This window comes from Oncorhynchus tshawytscha, linkage group LG14, assembly GCF_018296145.1.
Source record: "Oncorhynchus tshawytscha isolate Ot180627B linkage group LG14, Otsh_v2.0, whole genome shotgun sequence".
Lineage (NCBI taxonomy): Eukaryota > Metazoa > Chordata > Actinopteri > Salmoniformes > Salmonidae > Oncorhynchus > Oncorhynchus tshawytscha.
In genome coordinates, this window is record NC_056442.1 from 49,251,005 (window position 1) to 49,271,370 (window position 20,366).

At 43.6% G+C, this 20,366-nt stretch overlaps 1 protein-coding gene across 1 annotated transcript in view; it reads left to right on the plus strand.

Moving 5' to 3' along the window:
* The first annotated feature begins 1,792 nt into the window (after positions 1-1,792).
* pdgfd (platelet derived growth factor d) overlaps positions 1,793-20,366 on the plus strand; it is an 86,976-nt gene continuing 68,402 nt past the window's right edge. Inside the window, exon 1 of the mRNA XM_042297611.1 lies at positions 1,793-2,614. Within this exon, the coding sequence (XP_042153545.1) occupies positions 2,491-2,614 (124 nt within the window). The 5' untranslated portion in view covers positions 1,793-2,490. The remainder of the gene's footprint in view (positions 2,615-20,366) is intronic.

Here is a 20,366-nt window from a genome sequence, read left to right on the forward strand (position 1 = left end):
ACCTGCTGGAGGGCCTTGGGGTGGCTGTATACTTCTGACTCTTCTTTGGACACCGTGTTAACTAACCTCCAGACAAGCTTCAATGCCATACAACTCTCCTTCCGTGGCCTCCAACTACTCTTAAATGCAAGTAAAACTAAATGCATGCTCTTCAACCGATCGCTGCCCACACCCACCCTCCTGTCTAGCATCACTACTCTGGACGGTTCTGACTTAGAATATGTGGACAACTACAAATAATTAGGTGTCTGGTTAGACTGTAAACTCTCCTTCCACACTCACATTAAGCATCTTCAATCCAAAATTAAATCTATAATTGCCTTCCTATTTTGCAACAAAGCATCCTTCACTCATGCTGCCAAACATGCCCTCGTAAAACTGACCATCCTACCGATCCTCGACTTCGGCTTTATAATTTACAAAATAGCCTCAAACACTACTCAGCAAATTGGATGCAGTCTATCACAGTGCCATCCGTATTGTCACCAAAGCCCCATATACTACCCACCACTGTGACCTGTATGCTTTCATTGGCTGGCCCTCGATTCATATTCGTTGCCAAACCCACTGGCTCCAGGTCATCTATAAGTCTTTGCTAGGTAAAGCCCCAGCCTTATCTCAGCTCACTGGTCACCATAGCAGTACCCACCCGTAGCACGTGCTCCAGCAGGTATATTTCACTGGTCACCCCCAAAGCCAATTCCTCCTTTGGTCACCTTTCCTTCCAGTTCTCTGCTGACAATGACTGGAACGAATTGCAAAAATCACTGAAGCGGGAGACTCATATCTCCCTAATGAACTTTAAGCACCAGCTGTCAGAGCAGCTCACAGATCACTGCACCTGTACACAGCCCATCTGTAAATAGCCCATCCAACTACCTCATCTCCATACTGTTATTTTTTTTCTTCTCCTTTACACCCTAGTATCTCTACTTGCACATTCATCTTCTGCACATCTTTCACTCCAGTGTTTAATTGCTAAATTGTAATTACTTTGCCACTATGGCCTATGTATTGCCTTACCTCCGTTATCTTACCTCATTAGCTCACACTGTATATAGATTTTTGTTCTATTGTGTTATTGACTGTATGTTTGTTTATTCCATGTGTAACTGTGTTGTTGTTTGTGTCGGACTGCTTTGCTTTATCTTGACCAGGTCACAGTTGTAAATGAGAACTTGTTCTCAACTGGCCTACCTGGTTAAATAAAGGATAAATAAATCAATAAAATACAGTGCATGCAGAGGAACTTAAAAGTGCTGACTCTCTCCATTGCAGTCTCATTGATGTGGATCGGGGCATGTTCTGTCCTCTGCTTCTTGAAGTCAACAATCATCTCCTTTGTTTTGCTGACATTGAGGGAGAGACTGTTGTCTTGTCACAATACAAAGCCTCCTATAGTATCTACAAAACAAGAAAATAACAAGGCCTCAATATAATATAGGCATTAAATATCTGCAGATTTCAGCACAGCCTTCAATAGCCTGAATAGGCTACACTTCGCAAAATAATATTATATACGAATTTCATGCTATTACAGGTAAATGAACAGAATACATACATAAACCAAATTAGTGAAAAGTTTAGATGTAATAATGCTGTATAATAGCCTGGAACTCTTTTAGACATGCTTGCATTTGCTCAGTGAAATTATGAAATGAAGAACATTGTCAGACATGGTTTCCACTTATTCAACAGGCGCTTCAACAAGTGAATTCATGTCCGAGTTCTTCCCGGGACAAGTTTTGCCCAGAGGGCATACTTTATTAGTGTCAGTGTGCAATGCTGTCAGTGACTCTTCTCCTCCTGTTCATTTCGTCTCCAGTCAAGTTTCTTTCTCGCTGAAAATTCCCTTCCTGGCTCCTTCTCACCCTCTCTTTGTGTGTGTATGTGTGTCTGACTGTGACTGTAATCTCCCACGTTCTTTTTTTCCGCTAAAATGTTCCTTCTGGCCTATTTCCTCGTCCCGGATCACGGAAGAGCGACAACCCTCCTCTACTGAAGTCTGCCCCTCTGAAGATTCACACACAAGTGTGTGTGTAGAGAGCTACGGCGAGAGACACACAATTTTAGCCTCGAAGTTCAGTTGTTGGAACGCATTTCCAGCTCGCTCTGATATCAGAGAAGTTAAAGGAATGTGGACTATTTCTCATGGAATTACCCGTGAGGATTAACTCGCGATAAGAAATCGGCGCCCGTGCTTGTGTTTGACCGTGGACGGGAGTATATGTCTGAGGTATATGAACCTGCTCGGTGTTCTGTAGCCGCAGAGCTCATGCATGGTGAGTTTGAGACAGGCAGTTTGCTCCAGTCCAAATTCACAGTGAAAAGCAAATCGGGAGAAATGATGCGAACAGCACGAAAGTTTTAAGCAAACTTTTACTTGAGTCTCTAGAGAAAACACGAGTAGGTAATTGGTCTCTTCAGAACAGTAAATTGTCCTTCCACGTTTGGGAATTTAGTTTACGGTGTGCAAACGCCACGGACAGAATGAACATCTCTGGGCGCGTGGTACTTGCGCTGTTGCTCGCCCTGCTGGTGGGCTTTACCGGGGGCACACAAGCCCAAGTAGTGTCCGCCAAGGTGATGCGGTCGTCAAACGTGAGGCGAGATGGTGAGTCTCAGTTTTTGATTTGTGTAAGTCAATTTTGTGTGAATGTACAGTAACAAGTGTTTCAACAACAAAGCAACTGGTGTTTTGGACAAACTGTCTGTAGCCTATAATGGGGTGGTAATATGGTTACTCTTAGTAATGAATTGAGTTCTGATCACAATGGATTTATACTTGCAGTTGTTTTGTTACAGATGACATTGAAAGAGGTCCTTATGAACAATGTTGGTTAATTAGGCCTAGACACATCAGACTTCTACAATGTATTCTAAAATATCCACATTAACAATACTCAATCGAATTATAAAACAATGAAAGGTGAATATAGAACTATAGAAGTTGAATGTAATCTTGATAGACAGTCCATGTCATAAGTGGCCTGTCAGGAGAAGCCTAGATGTTGTTTCATCTAGTGGTGTGTATGTCTTAGTCAGTGGTGATGAACGACCTGCCTACACCAGGGAAGTCAGCTTCCTGTCTTGACCTGTTCAAATGACCTAGACACTCTATTGTTACTTTGCCTGAGAGAGAGACAGAGGGGAGAGCGGAGGTGATCGAGAGCAGAGGAGCGAAGGCAGATGAGAGGGAATGAAAGTGACAGCTGCATGGGGCAATGGAAAGAATAGGGGGAAAGACAAACTGAAAGGGCGAGAGACCCCATTTAGGATATAGGGCACAGGCAGCAGGAGGAGAAGAGAGTACCAGTTGAGTTTTCTGACCTGTGAATATTGTTGACCTGCTGGTCCTCAGTGTTGTAGAACCACAGTAACATTGTCCTCAGTGTTGTAAAACCACAGTAACATTGTCCTCAGTGTTCTGTTCTTTTCTCACCTGTGGTCGTAGCAACCTTGTTGACCTGGTTGTCCTCAGTGTTGTAGAACAACAGTAACATTGTCTTCAGTGTTGTAGAACAACAGTAACATTGTCCTCAGTGTTGTAGAACAACAGTAACATTGTCCTCAGTGTTGTAAAACCACAGTAACATTGTCCTCAGTGTTCTAGAACCATAGTAACATTGTCCTCAGTGTTCTAGAACCATAGTAACATTGTCCTCAGTGTTCTAGAACCATAGTAACATTGTCCTCAGTGTTCTAGAACCATAGTAACATTGTCCTCAGTGTTCTAGAACCATAGTAACATTGTCCTCAGTGTTCTAGAACCACAGTAACATTGTCCTCAGTGTTCTAGAACCACAGTAACATTGTCCTCAGTGTTCTAGAACCATAGTAACATTGTCCTCAGTGTTCTAGAACCATAGTAACATTGTCCTCAGTGTTCTAGAACCATAGTAACATTGTCCTCAGTGTTCTGTTCTTTTCTCACCTGTGGTCATAGCAACCTTGTTGACCTGGTTGTCCTCAGTGTTGTAGAACCACAGTAACATTGTCTTCAGTGTTTTAGAACCGCAGTAACATTGTCCTCAGTGTTGTAGAACCACAGTAACATTGTACTCAGTGTTGTAAAACCACAGTAACACAGTAAAATTGTCCTCAGTGTTTTAGAACCGCAGTAACATTGTACTCAGTGTTGTAAAACCACAGTAACACAGTAAAATTGTCCTCAGTGTTGTAGAACAACAGTAACATTGTCCTCAGTGTTGTAGAACCGCAGTAACATTGTCCTCAGTGTTGTAGAACCACAGTAACATTGTACTCAGTGTTGTAAAACCACAGTAACACAGTAAAATTGTCCTCAGTGTTTTAGAACCGCAGTAACATTGTCCTCAGTGTTGTAGAACCACAGTAACATTGTCCTCAGTGTTGTAAAACCACAGTAACACAGTAAAATTGTCCTCAGTGTTTTAGAACCGCAGTAACATTGTCCTCAATGTTGTAGAACCACAGTAACATTGTCCTCAGTGTTGTAAAACCACAGTAACACAGTAACATTGTCCTCAGTGTTTTAGAACCGCAGTAACATTGTCCTCAGTGTTGTAGAACCGCAGTAACATTGTCCTCAGTGTTGTAAAACCACAGTAACACAGTAAAATTGTCCTCAGTGTTTTAGAACCGCAGTAACATTGTCCTCAGTGTTGTAGAACCACAGTAACATTGTCCTCAGTGTTGTAGAACCACAGTAACACAGTAACATTGTCCTCAGTGTTGTAGAACCACAGTAACACTAACAACCAACAGATGTCATTTAGTTTAGCCTGGAGACTACAGCCACATCCACAGCAGAATGCCTACATTATAACAGTCTGTCTCTCTAATTCACACACAGCTGTCTGCGATGAGCCTCTTTCTGGGCAGAGAAAGAGGAAAATACCACAGTATCACTTACACCTCTGTGCCATGCTCTAGGCCCTGGTTCGTCTCGCACTCGTGTGTGTGTGTGTGTGTGTGTGTGTGTGTGTGTGTATTGGGTAATTTGGGTCTCTATGCAGATTGTTGTTAGGTTGATCTGATCTCCAGTGTTTGGATCCTTTCAATACTCCAACCTCCCTTTACTTCTGACAGGTGTGTGTGTGGACACATCAGCAACATTCATCAAAATTGTTAAAAGGTGATGAAAACAATTGTAACAAATGCAACAGTTGGACAATGAAGATCCTACAAACTGTTTGATTTAAAAAAAAAATAATAATACAAAAAAATATATATATGTGTGTACACGTATGTACGTATACATACAGTTGAAGTCGGAAGTTCACATACACCTTAGACAAATACATTTCAACTCAGTTTTTCACAATTCCTGACATTTAATCCTAGTAAAAATTCCCTGTCTTAGGTCAGTTAGGATCACCACTTTATTTTAAGAATGTGAAATGTCAGAATAATAGTAGAGAGAATGATTTATTTCAGATTTTATTTCTTTCATCACATCCCCAGTGGGTCAGAAGTTTACATACACTCAATTTGTATTTAGTAGCATTACCTTTAAATTGTTTAACTTGGGTCAAACGTTTCAGGTAGCCTTCCACGAGCTTCCCACAATAAGTTGGGTGAATTTTGGTCCATTTCCTCCTGACAGAGCTGGTGTAACTGAGTCAGGTTTGTAGGCCTCCTCTCTTGCACACGCTTTTTCAGTTCTGCCCACAAACCTTCTATAGGATTGAGGTCAGGGCTTTGTAATGGCCACTCCAATACCTTGACTTTGTTGTCCTTAAGCCATTTTGCCACATCTTTTGAAGTATGCTTGGGGTTATTGTCCAATTGGAAGACCCATTTGCGACCAAGCTTTAACTTCCTGACTGATGTCTTGAGATGTTGCTTCAATATATCCACATAATTTTCAAGCCTCATGATGCAATATATTTTGTGAAATGCACCAGTCCCTCCTGCAGCAAAGCACCACCACAACATGATGCTGCCACCCCCGTGCTTCACGGTTGGAATGGTGTTCTTCGGCTTGCAAGCCTCCCCCTTTTTCCTTCCAACATAAAGATGGTCATTATGGCCAAACAGTTCTATTTTTGTTTCATCAGACCAGAGGACATTTATCCAAAAAGTATGATCTTTGTCCCCATGTGCAGTTCCAAACCTTAGTCTGGCTCTTTTATGGAGGTTTGGGGCAGTGGCTTCTTCCTTGCTGAGCGACCTTTCAGGTTATGTCGATATAGGACTCGTTTTACTTTCGATATAGATACTTTTGTACCTGTTTCCTCCAGCATCTTCACATGGGCCTTTGCTGTTGTTCTGGGATTGATTTGCACTTTTCACACCAAAGTATGTTCATCTCTAGGAGACAGAACGCGTCACCTTCCTGAGCATTATGGCGGCTGCATGGTCCCATGGTGTTTATACTTGCATACTATTGTTTGTACAGATGAACATGGTACCTTCAGGCATTTGGAAAATGCTCCCAAGGATGAACCAGACTTGTGGAGGTCTACAATTTTTTTTCTGAGGTCTTGGCTGATTTCTTTTGATTTTTCCATAATGTCAAGCAAAGAGGCACTGAGTTTGAAGGTAGGCCTTGAAATACATCCACAGGTACACCTCAAATTGACTCAAACTATGTCAATTAGCCTATCAGAAGCTTCTAAAGTCATGACATAATTTTCTGGAATTTTCCAAGCTGTTTAAAGGCACAGTCAACTTACTGTATGTAAACTTCTGACCCACTGGAATTGTGATACTGTGAATTGTAAGTTAAATAATCGGTCTGTAAACAATTGTTGGAAAAATGACTTGTGTCATGCACAAGTAGTTTTACATAGTTCCACAAGTATGTCAGTAGCAGGATACCCTCAGATTAAAAATCAACAGGCTTGGCTGTAAATAACACCTATCTATACACACACACACACCTACCTGTCTACATACTTTACATTGTTTGCAAAATCAGACATAATACCACTGTATCCCAGTGTTCATTTTTGGAAGTTGCTTTAATTTCATCTGTATTAAATGTCTGTCAGGCTCGTTGATATGATTGGACCAAGGTGCAGCGTGTATAGAGTTCCACATGTTTTAATTCATCGAAACTCACCAACAAAACAATAAACCGCAAACGAGACGTAACGACTGGAGTGCTCACAGGCACTACACAAAAACAAGATCCCACAAACTAAAGTGGGAAAAAAGGCTGCCTAAGTATGATCCCCAATCAGAGACAACGATAGACAGCTGCCTCAGATTGGGAACCATACCCGGCCAACAAAGAAATAGAAAAACTAGAATGCACACCCAAATCACACCCCGACCTAACCAAATAGAGAAATAAAAAGGCTCTTTAAGGTCAGGGCGTGACAGTACCCCTCCCCCAAAGTTGCGGACTCCGGCCGCAAAACCTGACTCCATGGGGGCGGATCTGGGTGGGCATCTAGCCTCTGTGGCGGCTCCGGTTCGGGACGTAGACCCCGCTCCGCTCGCTGATCCCTCCGCTTCCGTGGAACCGGACCGTGGATCTTCGCCGGAGGTTCCGGACCGTAGATTGTCGTCGGGGACCGTAGATTGTCGTCGGGGACTCCTGAACCTTCGCAGGAGGCTCTGGACTGGGAACCCCCGCTGGAGGCTCTGGACCGTCACTGGAGGCTCTGGACCGTCACTGAAGGCTCTGGACCATCGCTGGAGGCTCGGGACCGCCGACAGTCACTGGAGGCTCTGGACCGTCGCTGGAGGCTCTGGACCGCCGACCGTCGCTGGAGTCTCTGGACCGTCGCTGGAGTCTCTGGACCATCGCTGGAGTCTCTGGACCGTCGCTGGAGTCTCTGGACCGTCGCTGGAGTCTCTGGACCTCGCTGGAGTCTCTGGACCGTCGCTGGAGTCTCTGGACCGCCGACCGTCGCTGGAGGCTCTGGACCGCCGACCGTCGCTGGAGGCTCTGGACCGCCGACCGTTGCTGGAGGCTCCAGCGAACCATACCCGGCCAACAAAGAAATAGAAAAACTAGAATGCCCACCCAAATCACACCCCGACCTAACCAAATAGAGAAATTAAAACGCTCTCTAATAAGGTCAGGGCGTGACTATGTCTACTACTTTTTACATTTTAAATTCCACAAAAACTTAACACCAGTCAAAATAAAGTAGTCTGTCTTGTGGTGTCGAGACGATGTGTTAAGTGTCTGACACAGCTTTAGCGTTCTTATCGATGCAACGGAAATATAATGTATTCCATTGAGCCCAAGTCAGCCATTCCCGGGGTGTGTCTGACAGGGTTCTGCAGGCATAACGTTACCTGGCATAACGTTACCTGAAAAAAGTATGAAAGAATCGCAAGAGTAAAATGAAACCGATCAATCTGTTGAGATTTAAGTGTCAAGTGAATTTTTCAAACACAGGAAATAGATGTCTGAAAAACACAGATCCTTAGGTGGGTGGGGCATGCGCGTTGATAGCACTCATGTGAACAGGTACAGTGCTGTCTTGGGACTTCAATGCTGAGGGGTCTGTGTCAACCTGAACAAACACATCATTTGGTATAGTGTGTGTGTGTGCTTTTGGTTGGCGTGCTTTTGGTTGGCAAGCTCTGTCACACGGCGCATTCAGGAATTCCCACCAAGGTTTCTCCTGTGTTTGTTTAGCGTTGTATTCACACTCCCCTCCTCACCATAAGCAAACAATATTTGGCCTTTGTATTCAAAACAACCCATCACCTTCACTGAGGAGACAGCAGAAAACACACAGAGAGAGAGACACACAGAGAGACACACACACAGACATACACACAGAGATAGAGAGACATATATACTCACACACTGAGAGAGAGACATATATATATATATACACACACACACATAGAGAGACATACACAGAGAGAGAGAAATACACAGAGAGAGAGAGAGACATATATACACACACACAGAGAGAGAGAGACATATATACTCACACACTGAGAGAGAGACATATATATATATATATATATATATATATATATATATATATATATATATACACACACACACACAGAGACATACACATAGAGAGACATACACAGAGAGAGAGAAATACACACAGAGAGAGACATATATACACACACACAGAGAGAGACATATATACACACACACAGAGAGAGAGAGACATATATATACACACACACACAGAGAGAGAGAGACATATATACACACACACACAGAGAGAGAGATATACACACACACAGAGGGAGAGAGAGACACACACAGAGAGAGAGAGAGACATATATACACACACACACAGAGAGAGAGATATACACACACACAGAGGGAGAGAGAGACACACACAGAGAGAGAGAGAGACATATATACACACACACACAGAGACATACACAGAGAGAGAGAGAGGCGCGCACACAGAGGGACACACATGCAGACAGAGAGAGGCGCACACCCACATAAAACCACACACATACACTCACTGACAAACTCCCAACCTCCTCATGAAAACAAAGTGTTTTTAATTTATTAAAGACACCATATAGGAAAGAGGCCCACCTCTCTTATCTCACTCTCTGGTCTACACCATTGCATATCGCTCTGTACGTCCCCACCTTTTAATATGTCTGATTCTTTCCTCAATCTCTCCATCTTTCTTTCTCTTCTTTAATCAAAGGCTGCTTCCGCTGCGGGTCTCAGAGCAAATCTAATATGACAAAGAGTGTTTGCAAGTAACACACACACACTGACAACAGTCTGTTTAGACATCAAAGTCTGCTGAAGAATGAAAGGCTGTTCCTGAATGTAAGGGAGGGTGGATGGAATGGAACTCAGTTAGGCCTTGTCCTCTGGCCATTGGTGATCTCAGTGGATTTCTCTAGGGCCCTGTAAAATAATATCTAGGGCCCTGTAAAATAATATCTAGGGCCCTGTAAAATCATATCTAGGGCCCTGTAAAATCATATCTAGGGCCCTGTAAAATCATATCTAGGGCCCTGTAAAACCATATCTAGGGCCCTGTAAAACCATATCTAGGGCCCTGTAAAATCATATCTAGGGCCCTGTAAAATCATATCTAGGGCCCTGTAAAATCATATCTAGGGCCCTGTAAAATCATATCTAGGGCCCTGTAAAATCATATCTAGGGCCCTGTAAAATCATATCTAGGGCCCTGTAAAATCATATCTAGGGCCCTGTAAAACCATATCTAGGGTCCCTTTTTTTTTCAGCACTGAGCATATTTCAGGTCTCCTGAGCCCAAACATGAACGTTGTGAAAATTCTGTGCAACTTCCAACACACACTGTGAACATTATGTTCTTCTTGAACTGCGCTGTTGGTTAAGGGTTTATCAGTTAGCATTTCACGGTAAAGTCTACACTTGTTGTATTCGGCGCATGTGACAGACCGTTTGATTTGAACATAAAGCGGGTACAGCCTAAGTTACAGTGGCTAAGTAGGCTGCTGTAGTAGGCTGCTGTAGTAGGCTGCTGTAGTAGGCTGCTGTAGTAGGCTGCTGTAGTAGGCTGCTGTAGTAGGCTGCTGTGGCTATTTGATCATAATCTAGATCATAGCCTACCAGAGTGGCCTACCATCAAAAACAGTGCAGAAAATACATCCAATAATGTTTTAACATGGAAATAGCTGTTCTATCATTCAGCCTACAGTAGCAGCCAATGTGTGGTCTTCAATGAAGCCTTCATGCAGGGCTTTATCCTGCTCATCCATTTGTCCTTCAGACAAGGAGGCGACTGAACATGTTGTTTGATGCAAGAAACCACTTTACAAAATAAAATGCATTATTATTCCCATACCATTACTACAGAGAATCAGACAAATTATGCTTCCCTCTGCCTATTGGCTACTTAGATTATTCAAGCCTGTCTCAAAATACAACACTGCCCCTTTAAGATAAAAAAGGTTCTTCCTGACTCCTCTTTTTTCAAGGATGTCTAGAAATGTACAGGTTTTGTGCTCAATCAAATCAAATCAAATTTATTTATATAGCCCTTCGTACATCAGCTGATATCTCAAAGTGCTGTACAGAAACCCAGCCTAAAACCCCAAACAGCAAGCAATGCAGGTGTAGAAGCACGGTGGCTAGGAAAAACTCCCTAGAAAGGCCAAAACCTAGGAAGAAACCTAGAGAGGAACCAGGCTATGTGGGGTGTCCTCTTCTGGCTGTGCCGGGTGGAGATTATAACAGAACATGGCCAAGATGTTCAAATGTTCATAAATGACCAGCATGGTCATATAATAATAAGGCAGAACAGTTGAAACTGGAGAAGCAGCACGGTCAGATGGACTGGGGACAGCAAGGAGTCATCATGTCAGGTAGTCCTGGGGCATGGTCCTAGGGCTCAGGTCCTCCGAGAGAGAGAAAAAGAGAATTAGAGAGAGCATATGTGGGGTGGCCAGTCCTCTTCTGGCTGTGCCGGGTGGAGATTATAACAGAACATGACCAAGATGTTCAAATGTTCATAAATGATCAGCATGTTCGAATAATAAGAAGGCAAAACAGTTGAAACTGGAGCAGCAGCACGGCCAGGTGGACTGGGGACAGCAAGGAGTCATCATGTCAGGTAATCCTGGGGCATTTACATTGAACTGGACTGTGTTTACAGCATGTACAGCATGAGTGGTGGTGAGTAGGTGAGCTTGTTGACTCCCCTGCTGCTGACTACAAATGATCTGGAACCTAATAACTCACTAACTAGCAAATAATATGAACAAAATGTGCACATGTGACTACATGTCTCTCTCGCTTTGATCTCAACAAGCTCACCTACTCACCACCACTCATGCTGTACATGCTGTAAACACAGTCCAGTTCAATGTAAATGGCACAGAACCATATATGGCAATGGTCTATTTGCATATCGACCTACTGCAGCTCTGATTGGTTATGCCACACTGGTCTGTGTAGAGTACAGGCTGAGTAGTGCGTGTCAATGCAATAGAATCCTACACCGATGTGTTCTGCCAACAAAATCTCTTTCATAACTTGCTTTGTTTCGGTATGCTGCATTGCAAGTGGCTAATATTGCCTTGATTCAATCCCAATTGCCACAGTAAAGGAAAACGTTGACAGTGTTAACAGGGAAAACTCTGGAACAGTGGTCACCAACCAGTCAAAATGCTGAGATCTACCACTGATTTTTTATTAACATGACTTAAAAAAACGTAAACCTATGCAACATTAACCAATTAAAAACAGTTCTGTAGCAATGAGGTTTGTGCAGTAAACTATAGGCCCAATACATTATCACCACATATGGGCTTTGCTTGAATTTACCTGCCAATGCATTGTTGTTCAGGGCATTTCGAAATTTGAGCTAGACTGTATGATCATACCAGTAATAGATCCGTTGCTGTATTACTTGTGAGGCACAGCTGAGTGAGCATACATTTAAATAATTAGCTTTTTATTTTACTGGGTGCCTCCATCTGATGGTCAGTCTCAGCGGAGGGAGAGAGCAGCAGATTGAGGGTCCGTCTCTCAACATCCTTCCCCTCTCTCTTTCCTCCACTGACACTGACCAAAAAGGGACACCGTCTTCCAGCTGATGGCGAAACTCGAGTCGCACCGCATTATTTCTGCCTCATGCACAAATTCATGTTGTTACTCCTATCGACTAGGAATGCCTTGGAGATCGACCAGTCGATTGCGATCGACCGATTTGGTGAGCACTGCTCTAGAAAGTTGAGTGAATTTCAATCTCTGCTTCTCTGGGGGCTGATACTTCAGTCTCGTGTGGGTTACTGCATGCACGCACACGCACAGCTTAGAGGGAACATTGTCTAAGGTCCTATAAAATGATATATAGGGCAGCAGAGGCTCCTCAGAGGAAGAGGAGGACCATCCTCAGTGAATTCCATAGAGGTCTCAATCCTTTTTAGATTAAACTATACCAACTATATTCACACGTCACCAAATAACACTATGCCAACTATATTCACACGTCACCAAATAATGGATCAAAACACACTGTTTTGCAGTGAAGGTCTATAGTAGCCTCAGCAGCACCGTAGGGTAGGGTAGCACCGTAGGGTAGATAGGACCGTAGGGTGGCACGGTGGTGTAGGGTAGCATAGCACCATAGGGTAGATGGTAGAGTACGGTAGCAACGTAGGGTAGGAGAACTCTGTAGGGTAGCACCGTGGTGTAGGGTAGCAGCACTCTGTAGGGTAGCACCGTGGTGTAGTGTAGCAGCACTTTGTAGGGTAGCAATGTGTGGTAGCAGCACTCTGTAGGGTGTGGTAGGCACCGTGGTGTAGGGTAGCAGCACTCTGTAGGGTAGCACCGTAGGGTAGCCTGTGGTGTAGGGTAGCACCATGGTGTAGGGTAGCAGCACTCTGTAGGGTAGCACCGTAGGGTAGCACCGTGGTGTAGGGTAGCATTGTAGGGTAGCACCGTGGTGTAGGGTAGCAGCACTCAGTAGGGTAGAACCATAGGGTAGCACCGTGGTGTAGGGTAGAAGCTCTCTGTAGGGTAGCACCGTGGTTTAGGGTAGCAGCACTCTGTAGGGTAGAACCATAGGGTAGCGCTGTGGTGTAGGGTAGCAGCACTCTGTAGGGTAGAATCGTAGGGTAGCGCTGTGGTGTAGGGTAGCAGAAATCTGTAGGGTAGCACCGTAGGGTAGCCCGTGGTGTAGGGTAGCATTGTAGGGTAGCACCGTGGTGTAGGGTAGCAGCACTCTGTAGGGTAGCACCGTGGTGTAGGGTAGAAGAACTCTGTAGGGTAGCAGCACTCTGTAGGGTAGCAGCGTTCTGTAGGGAAGCACTGTGGTGTAGGGTAGCAGCACTCTGTAGGGTAGCAGCACTCTGTAGGGTAGCAGCACTCTGTAGGGTAGCAGCACTCTGTAGGGTATCACCGTGGTGTAGTGTAGCAGCACTCTGTAGGGTAGAACATGGGGTAGCAGCACTCTGTAGGGTAGCAGGGTAGAGGGGGCACTGTGGTGTAGGGTAGCAGCACTCTGTAGGGTAGCAGCACTCTGTAGGGTAGCAGCACTCTGTAGGGTAGCAGCACTCTGTAGGGTATCACCGTGGTGTAGTGTAGCAGCACTCTGTAGGGTAGAACATGGGGTAGCAGCACTCTGTAGGGTAGCAGGGTAGAGGGGGCACTGTGGTGTAGGGTAGCAGAACTCTGTAGGGTAGCACTGTGGTGTAGGGTAGAATCGTGGGGTAGCAGCACTCTGTAGGGTAGCACCGTAGGGTACCACCGTGGTGTAGGGTAGCAGCACTCTGTAGGGTAGCACCGTCGGGTAGGGTAGCACCATGGTGTAGGGTAGCAGCTCTCTGTAGGTGTAGCACCATAGGGTAGCACCATGGTCTAGGGTAGAAGCACTCTGTAGGGTAGAAACGTAGGGTAGCAGCACTCTGTAGGGTAGAACCGTAGGGTAGGGTGGAAGCACTCTGTAGGGTAGAACCGTAGGGTAGGGTAGAAGCACTCTGTAGGGTAGAACCGTAGGGTAGAAGCACTCTGTAGGGTAAATGTTATTTTGGCAATAATACGTGTCGCATATTAGTTTGCAAACAATGTTTAAAAAATAAATAAATAAATAAAAGATTTAATAAAGCCACATACAAACATGGTCTCTTTGTTTTCTTGAGTAAGGCAACTCCAAAATGCAGGTGTTTCAGTCTAGCTCAGGGCTTTCTGTGGTGGTGGGGCAGCCAGTGGAAAATACGGAGCGTAGGGGTTGGTAATGTTCTCTAGTTGCGCCATGATTAACTCAGTGTTCTGTCACTCGTGGGGACAGTACGTCACCACCAAGTCTAAGGGTAGACCTTGGGTGCTGCCATAGAGTTACATTAGAAGTGCCCATTCAAGAAGGCTCAAAGTCATTGGCCACACATAAAATTACATCAAATCATGTTATATATCTACAGTAGCTTTGATTGGACTGATCATGTCAATTTCGTACTTTCAAAATCTTAGCTAGCAGTCATCATCATGAATTAAGTCCACAATCTACTGGCAAATCCTTTTAATCCTTGTCATATGAAGAGAAATTATAGATAAAACTTGTCGGTGCTCATCAGCCATTGGACATAAACATGACACAACAAGTTGGAAATTGCAAATTCAACAATGAGTGGTTTGGAAGGAATCTGTGACGGTGGTCAACTGCAAGCATTGTAAAGCAACCAGCCTGATATTCAGTGGAGTGGATGTGTGCTCCCAAATTTGGAATTAAATGGCTCTTTTCCAAGTTTAAAATTATAAACATTCAACTTTGGCCATGCTGTCTATGAAGCATAATTTGTGCCTCGCTCAAAACAACTGTTAACTCACAACTGGACTTCAGTGAGTTCAAGACAACTGGGAATTCTGGAAAAAAAACGAGCTCTGACTGGGAAATACGTTTGGAACGGTCATCCAACCTGAAGATCGATGACTTCATCATGATTCGACCTTGTTTTTTTTCTGAGTTCCCAGTTGTCTTGAAAGCACCATAAATCCAGAGAATGCCAGTTTTTGCTTTGTCATTATGGGGTATCGTGTGTAGATTGATTAGGGGGGAAATGATTTAATCCATTTTAGAATAAGGCTGTAACGTAACAAAATGTTGAAGAAAGGTCAAGGGGTCTGAATACTTTCCGAATGCACTGTACTTTTTCCCTGACACGCAAAAGTACGTTTCACATTTCAAATGCTCAGGCAGGTCAGCAACAGTCCAATTCACACACCTACTGCCTCTGATCTGGCAGACTCACTAAATTTACAAATGCACTGTGTGTGTTATGTCTGAATGTGGGAATGTGCTCCTATCTGTCTCTAAATAAATGCAAGTGTTGCTTCTGGTTTGCTTACTACAAGGAATTTGATGTATATCTTTTACTTTTACTGAAGTTTGACAATTTTCCACCACTGGGTAAGGGTTAGTACTGTTGTAGGGTAATGGTTAGGGTTACTAGAGCTTAGGGTTAGTAGATAGTTAGTTGAATTGTTACTGATTGATTGAACTTATTATAAACTAATTTGCCCAAGATAATCATAAGACAAAATGCATCAGTGATTAGATGTATTCCTGTAACTTTTTGAAACAGCACAGGAATTCCCCTGTCTGTGTGTCTACTTTGTGTAGCCGTTAGCGATGATGCTAATGATAACCATCTTCTGGTAGAGATGGAAAGGCTCTCCTATAAACCTTCTATATTAAATGTTATCTACAAAGTAGCCTACCTGGCAGAATGAGATCAGGATTATTTTCCTCAATCCAGTGGCCATTTGTTTTGCCATCTCTGCAATCACATGATTGATACCGGAACATTGCTAACCAAACAACAGTCTCTTGCTGGTGCGCACTTTCAATAAAACCTAACTACACCCCAAAATCCATAATCTCTTCTATTTTCCCCAGACTTCAAAAGTGGTCTCCAGATGTGGTCTAAGCAATGTTGTGGTCTTAAAACGTGATTAAAAAAACATGAGCTGGCGCAAACCCAGAAAAAATTGTTTGTGTGGAGGTGCTGACTAACGGCGAATTAACTATAAACTATCAAAATAATGCCACGAACTCCATGTATAAACTCCCAGCAATTTAATGGGTATTTACCAATGTTTCGGCATTACTGTGCCTTCATAAAATGTTGTTTTTCTATTTTAAAACGTGTTTTTTGAGAGGGAAAGCCTGAATAAAATGGGGAAGACTGAAAACCTGGGAAAACAAAACTAAGAAAGTGGAACTTGGGAAAAACCGGAATCAGGCACAAAACATTATAGGGCCCTACTTTTCTGACTGAAATTGTTTTATATGTGATGTCATCAGTCTTGGCTGAGTCTGGGGACTATGGGTGGCCTCTTCTCTCTAAGAAAAACACAAACATGCATACACCCGCAGGCATTCTCACATACTCTACCACTGGAGTGAAAGAGACTCCACACCATGGAGTCTATAGTTAAACCTGTACTAGAGGTCTACCACTGGAGTGAAAGAGACTCCAAACCGTGGAGTCTATAGGTAAACCTGTACTAGAGGTCTACCACTGGAGTGAAAGAGACTCCACACCATGGAGTCTATAGGTAAACCTCTACTAGAGGTCTACCACTGGAGTGAAAGAGACTCCAAACCGTGGAGTCTATAGGTAAACCTGTACTAGAGGTCTACCACTGGAGTGAAAGAGACTCCAAACCGTGGAGTCTATAGGTAAACCTGTACTAGAGGTCTACCACTGGAGTGAAAGAGACTCCAAACCGTGGAGTCTATAGGTAAACCTGTACTAGAGGTCTACCACTGGAGTGAAAGAGACTCCACACCATGGAGTCTATAGGTAAACCTGTACTAGAGGTCTACCACTGGAGTGAAAGAGACTCCAAACCGTGGAGAGGGTAGTAAGTTTTAAGTTCCTCGGCATACACATCACAAACAAACTGAATTGGTCCACCCACACAGACAGCATCGTGAAGAAGGCGCAGCAGCGCCTCTTCAACCTCAGGAGGCTGAAGAAATTTGGCTCGTCACCAAAAGCACTCACAAACTTCTACAGATGCACAATCGAGAGCATCCTGGCGGGCTGTATCACCGCCTGGTACGGCAACTGCTCCGCCCACAACCGTAAGGCTCTCCAGAGGGTAGTGAGGTCTGCACAACGCATCACCGGGGGCAAACTACCTGCCCTCCAGGACACCTACACCACCCGATGTCACAGGAAGGCCATAAAGATCATCAAGGACAACAACCACCCGAGCCACTGCCTGTTCACCCCGCAATCATCCAGAAGGCGAGGTCAGTACAGGTACATCAAAGCTGGGACCGAGAGACTGAAAAACAGCTTCTATCTCAAGGCCATCAGACTGTTAAACAGCCACCACTAACATTGAGTGGCTGCTGCCAACACACTGACTCAACTCCAGCCACTTTAATAATTGGAATTGATGGGAAATGATGTAAAATATATCTCTAGCCACTTTAAACAATGCTACCTAATATAATGTTTACATACCCTACATTATTCATCTCATATGTATACGTGTATACTGTACTCTATATCATCTACTGCATCCTTATGTAATACATGTATCACTAGCCACTTTAACTATGCCACTTTGTTTACATACTCATATGTATATACTGTACTCGATACCATCTACTGTATCTTGCCTATGCCGCTCTGTACCATCACTCATTCATATATCTTTATGTACATATTCTTTATCCTCCTGCACTTGTGTGTATAAGACAGTAGTTTTGGAATTGTTAGTTAGATTACTTGTTGGTTATTACTGCATTGTCGGAACTAGAAGCACAAGCATTTCGCTACACTCGCATTAACATCTGCTAACCATGTGTATGTGACAAATAAAATTTGATTTGATTTGATATAGGTAAACCTGTACTAGAGGTCTACCACTGGAGTGAAAGAGACTCCAAACCGTGGAGTCTATAGGTAAACCTGTACTAGAGGTCTACCACTGGAGTGAAAGAGACTCCAAACCGTGGAGTCTATAGGTAAACCTGTACTAGAGGTCTACCACTGGAGTGAAAGAGACTCCAAACCGTGGAGTCTAGTATAGGTTTACCTATAGAGGTCCAATCATGACCGATTTATGATTTTTCAACACCGATACCGATTTATTGGAGGACCATTTTTACGTATTTATATTTTATTTAACCTTTATTTAACTAGGCAAGTCAGTTAAGAACAAATTCTTATTTTCAATGACGGCCTAGAAACAGTGGGTTAACTGCCTGTTCAGGGGCAGAACGACAGATTTGTACCTTGTCAGCTCGGGGATTTGAACTTGCAACCTTTCGGTTACTAGTCCAACTCTAGCCACTAGGCTACCCTGCCGCCCTAATATATATATATATTTGTAATAATGACAATTACAACAATACCGAATGGACACTTTTTTTATTTGAAATTAATATAATCCATAAATAAAATCAATTTAGTATCAAATAAATAATGAAACATGTTCAATTTGGTATAAATAAGTAAAAGTGAAATATGTGCCATGTAAAAAGCTAACGTTTGAGTTCCTTACTCAGAACATATGAAAGTTCCTTTATAACATGAGACTTCAATATTCCAAGGTAAGAGGTTTTAGGTTGTAGTTAATATAGTATTTATAGGACTATTTCTCTCTACCATTTGTATTTCATATACCTTTGACTATTGGATGTTCTTATAGGCACTTTAGTATTGCCAGTGTAACAGTATAGCTTCCGTCCCTCTCCTCACCCCTTCAAGTCAAATCTCGGGAGTTGATAGGCTTGAAGTCATAAGCAGTGCTGTGCTTCAAGCATTGCGAAGAGCTGCTGAATGAATGCTTACGAGTCCGCTGCTGCCTACCACAGCTCAGTCAGACTGCTCTATCAAATATCAAATCATAGACTTAATAATGATATAATTAACACTGACTGACTTCTTCATTGACTCGGTACTGGTACCCCCTGTATATAACCTCCACACTGGCTCGGTACCGGTACCCCCTGTATATAACCTCTACATTGACTCTGTATCGGTACCCCCTGTATATTACCTCCACACTGCTCTGTACCGGTACCCCCTGTATATAACCTCTACATTGACTCTGTAATGGTACCCCCTGTATATAACCTCCACATTGACTCTGTATCAGTACCCCTGTATATAACCTCCACATTGACTCTGTACCCCTGTATATAACCTCTACATTGACTCTGTACCGGTACCCCCTGTATATAACCTCCACACTGACTCTGTACCGGTTCCCCCTGTATATAACCTCCACATTGACTCTGTACCGGTTCCCCCTGTATATAACCTCCACACTGGCTCGGTACCGGTACCCCCTGTATATAACCTCTACATTGACTCTGTAATGGTACCCCCTGTATATAACCTCCACATTGACTCTGTATCAGTACCCCCTGTATATAACCTCCACATTGACTCTGTACCCCCTGTATATAACCTCTACATTGACTCTGTACCGGTACCCCCTGTATATAACCTCCACACTGACTCTGTACCGGTTCCCCCTGTATATAACCTCCACATTGACTCTGTACCGGTTCCCCCTGTATATAACCTCCACATTGACTCGGCACCGGTTCCCCCTGTATATAACCTCTACATTGACTCTGTACCGGTACCCCCTGTATATTACCTCCACACTGACTCTGTACCGGTACCCCCTGTATATAACCTCCACATTGACTCTGTAATGGTACCCCTGTATATACCCTCCACATTGACTCTGTAATGGTACCCCCTGTATATACCCTTCACATTGACTCTGTAATGGTACCCCCTGTATATAACCTCCACATTGACTCTGTAATTGTACCCCCTGTATATAACCTCCACATTGGCTCTGTAATGGTACCCCCTGTATATACCCTTCACATTGACTCTGTAATGGTACCCCCTGTATATAACCTCCACATTGACTCTGTAATTGTACCCCCTGTATATAACCTCCACATTGGCTCTGTATCGGTACCCCCTGTATATAACCTCCA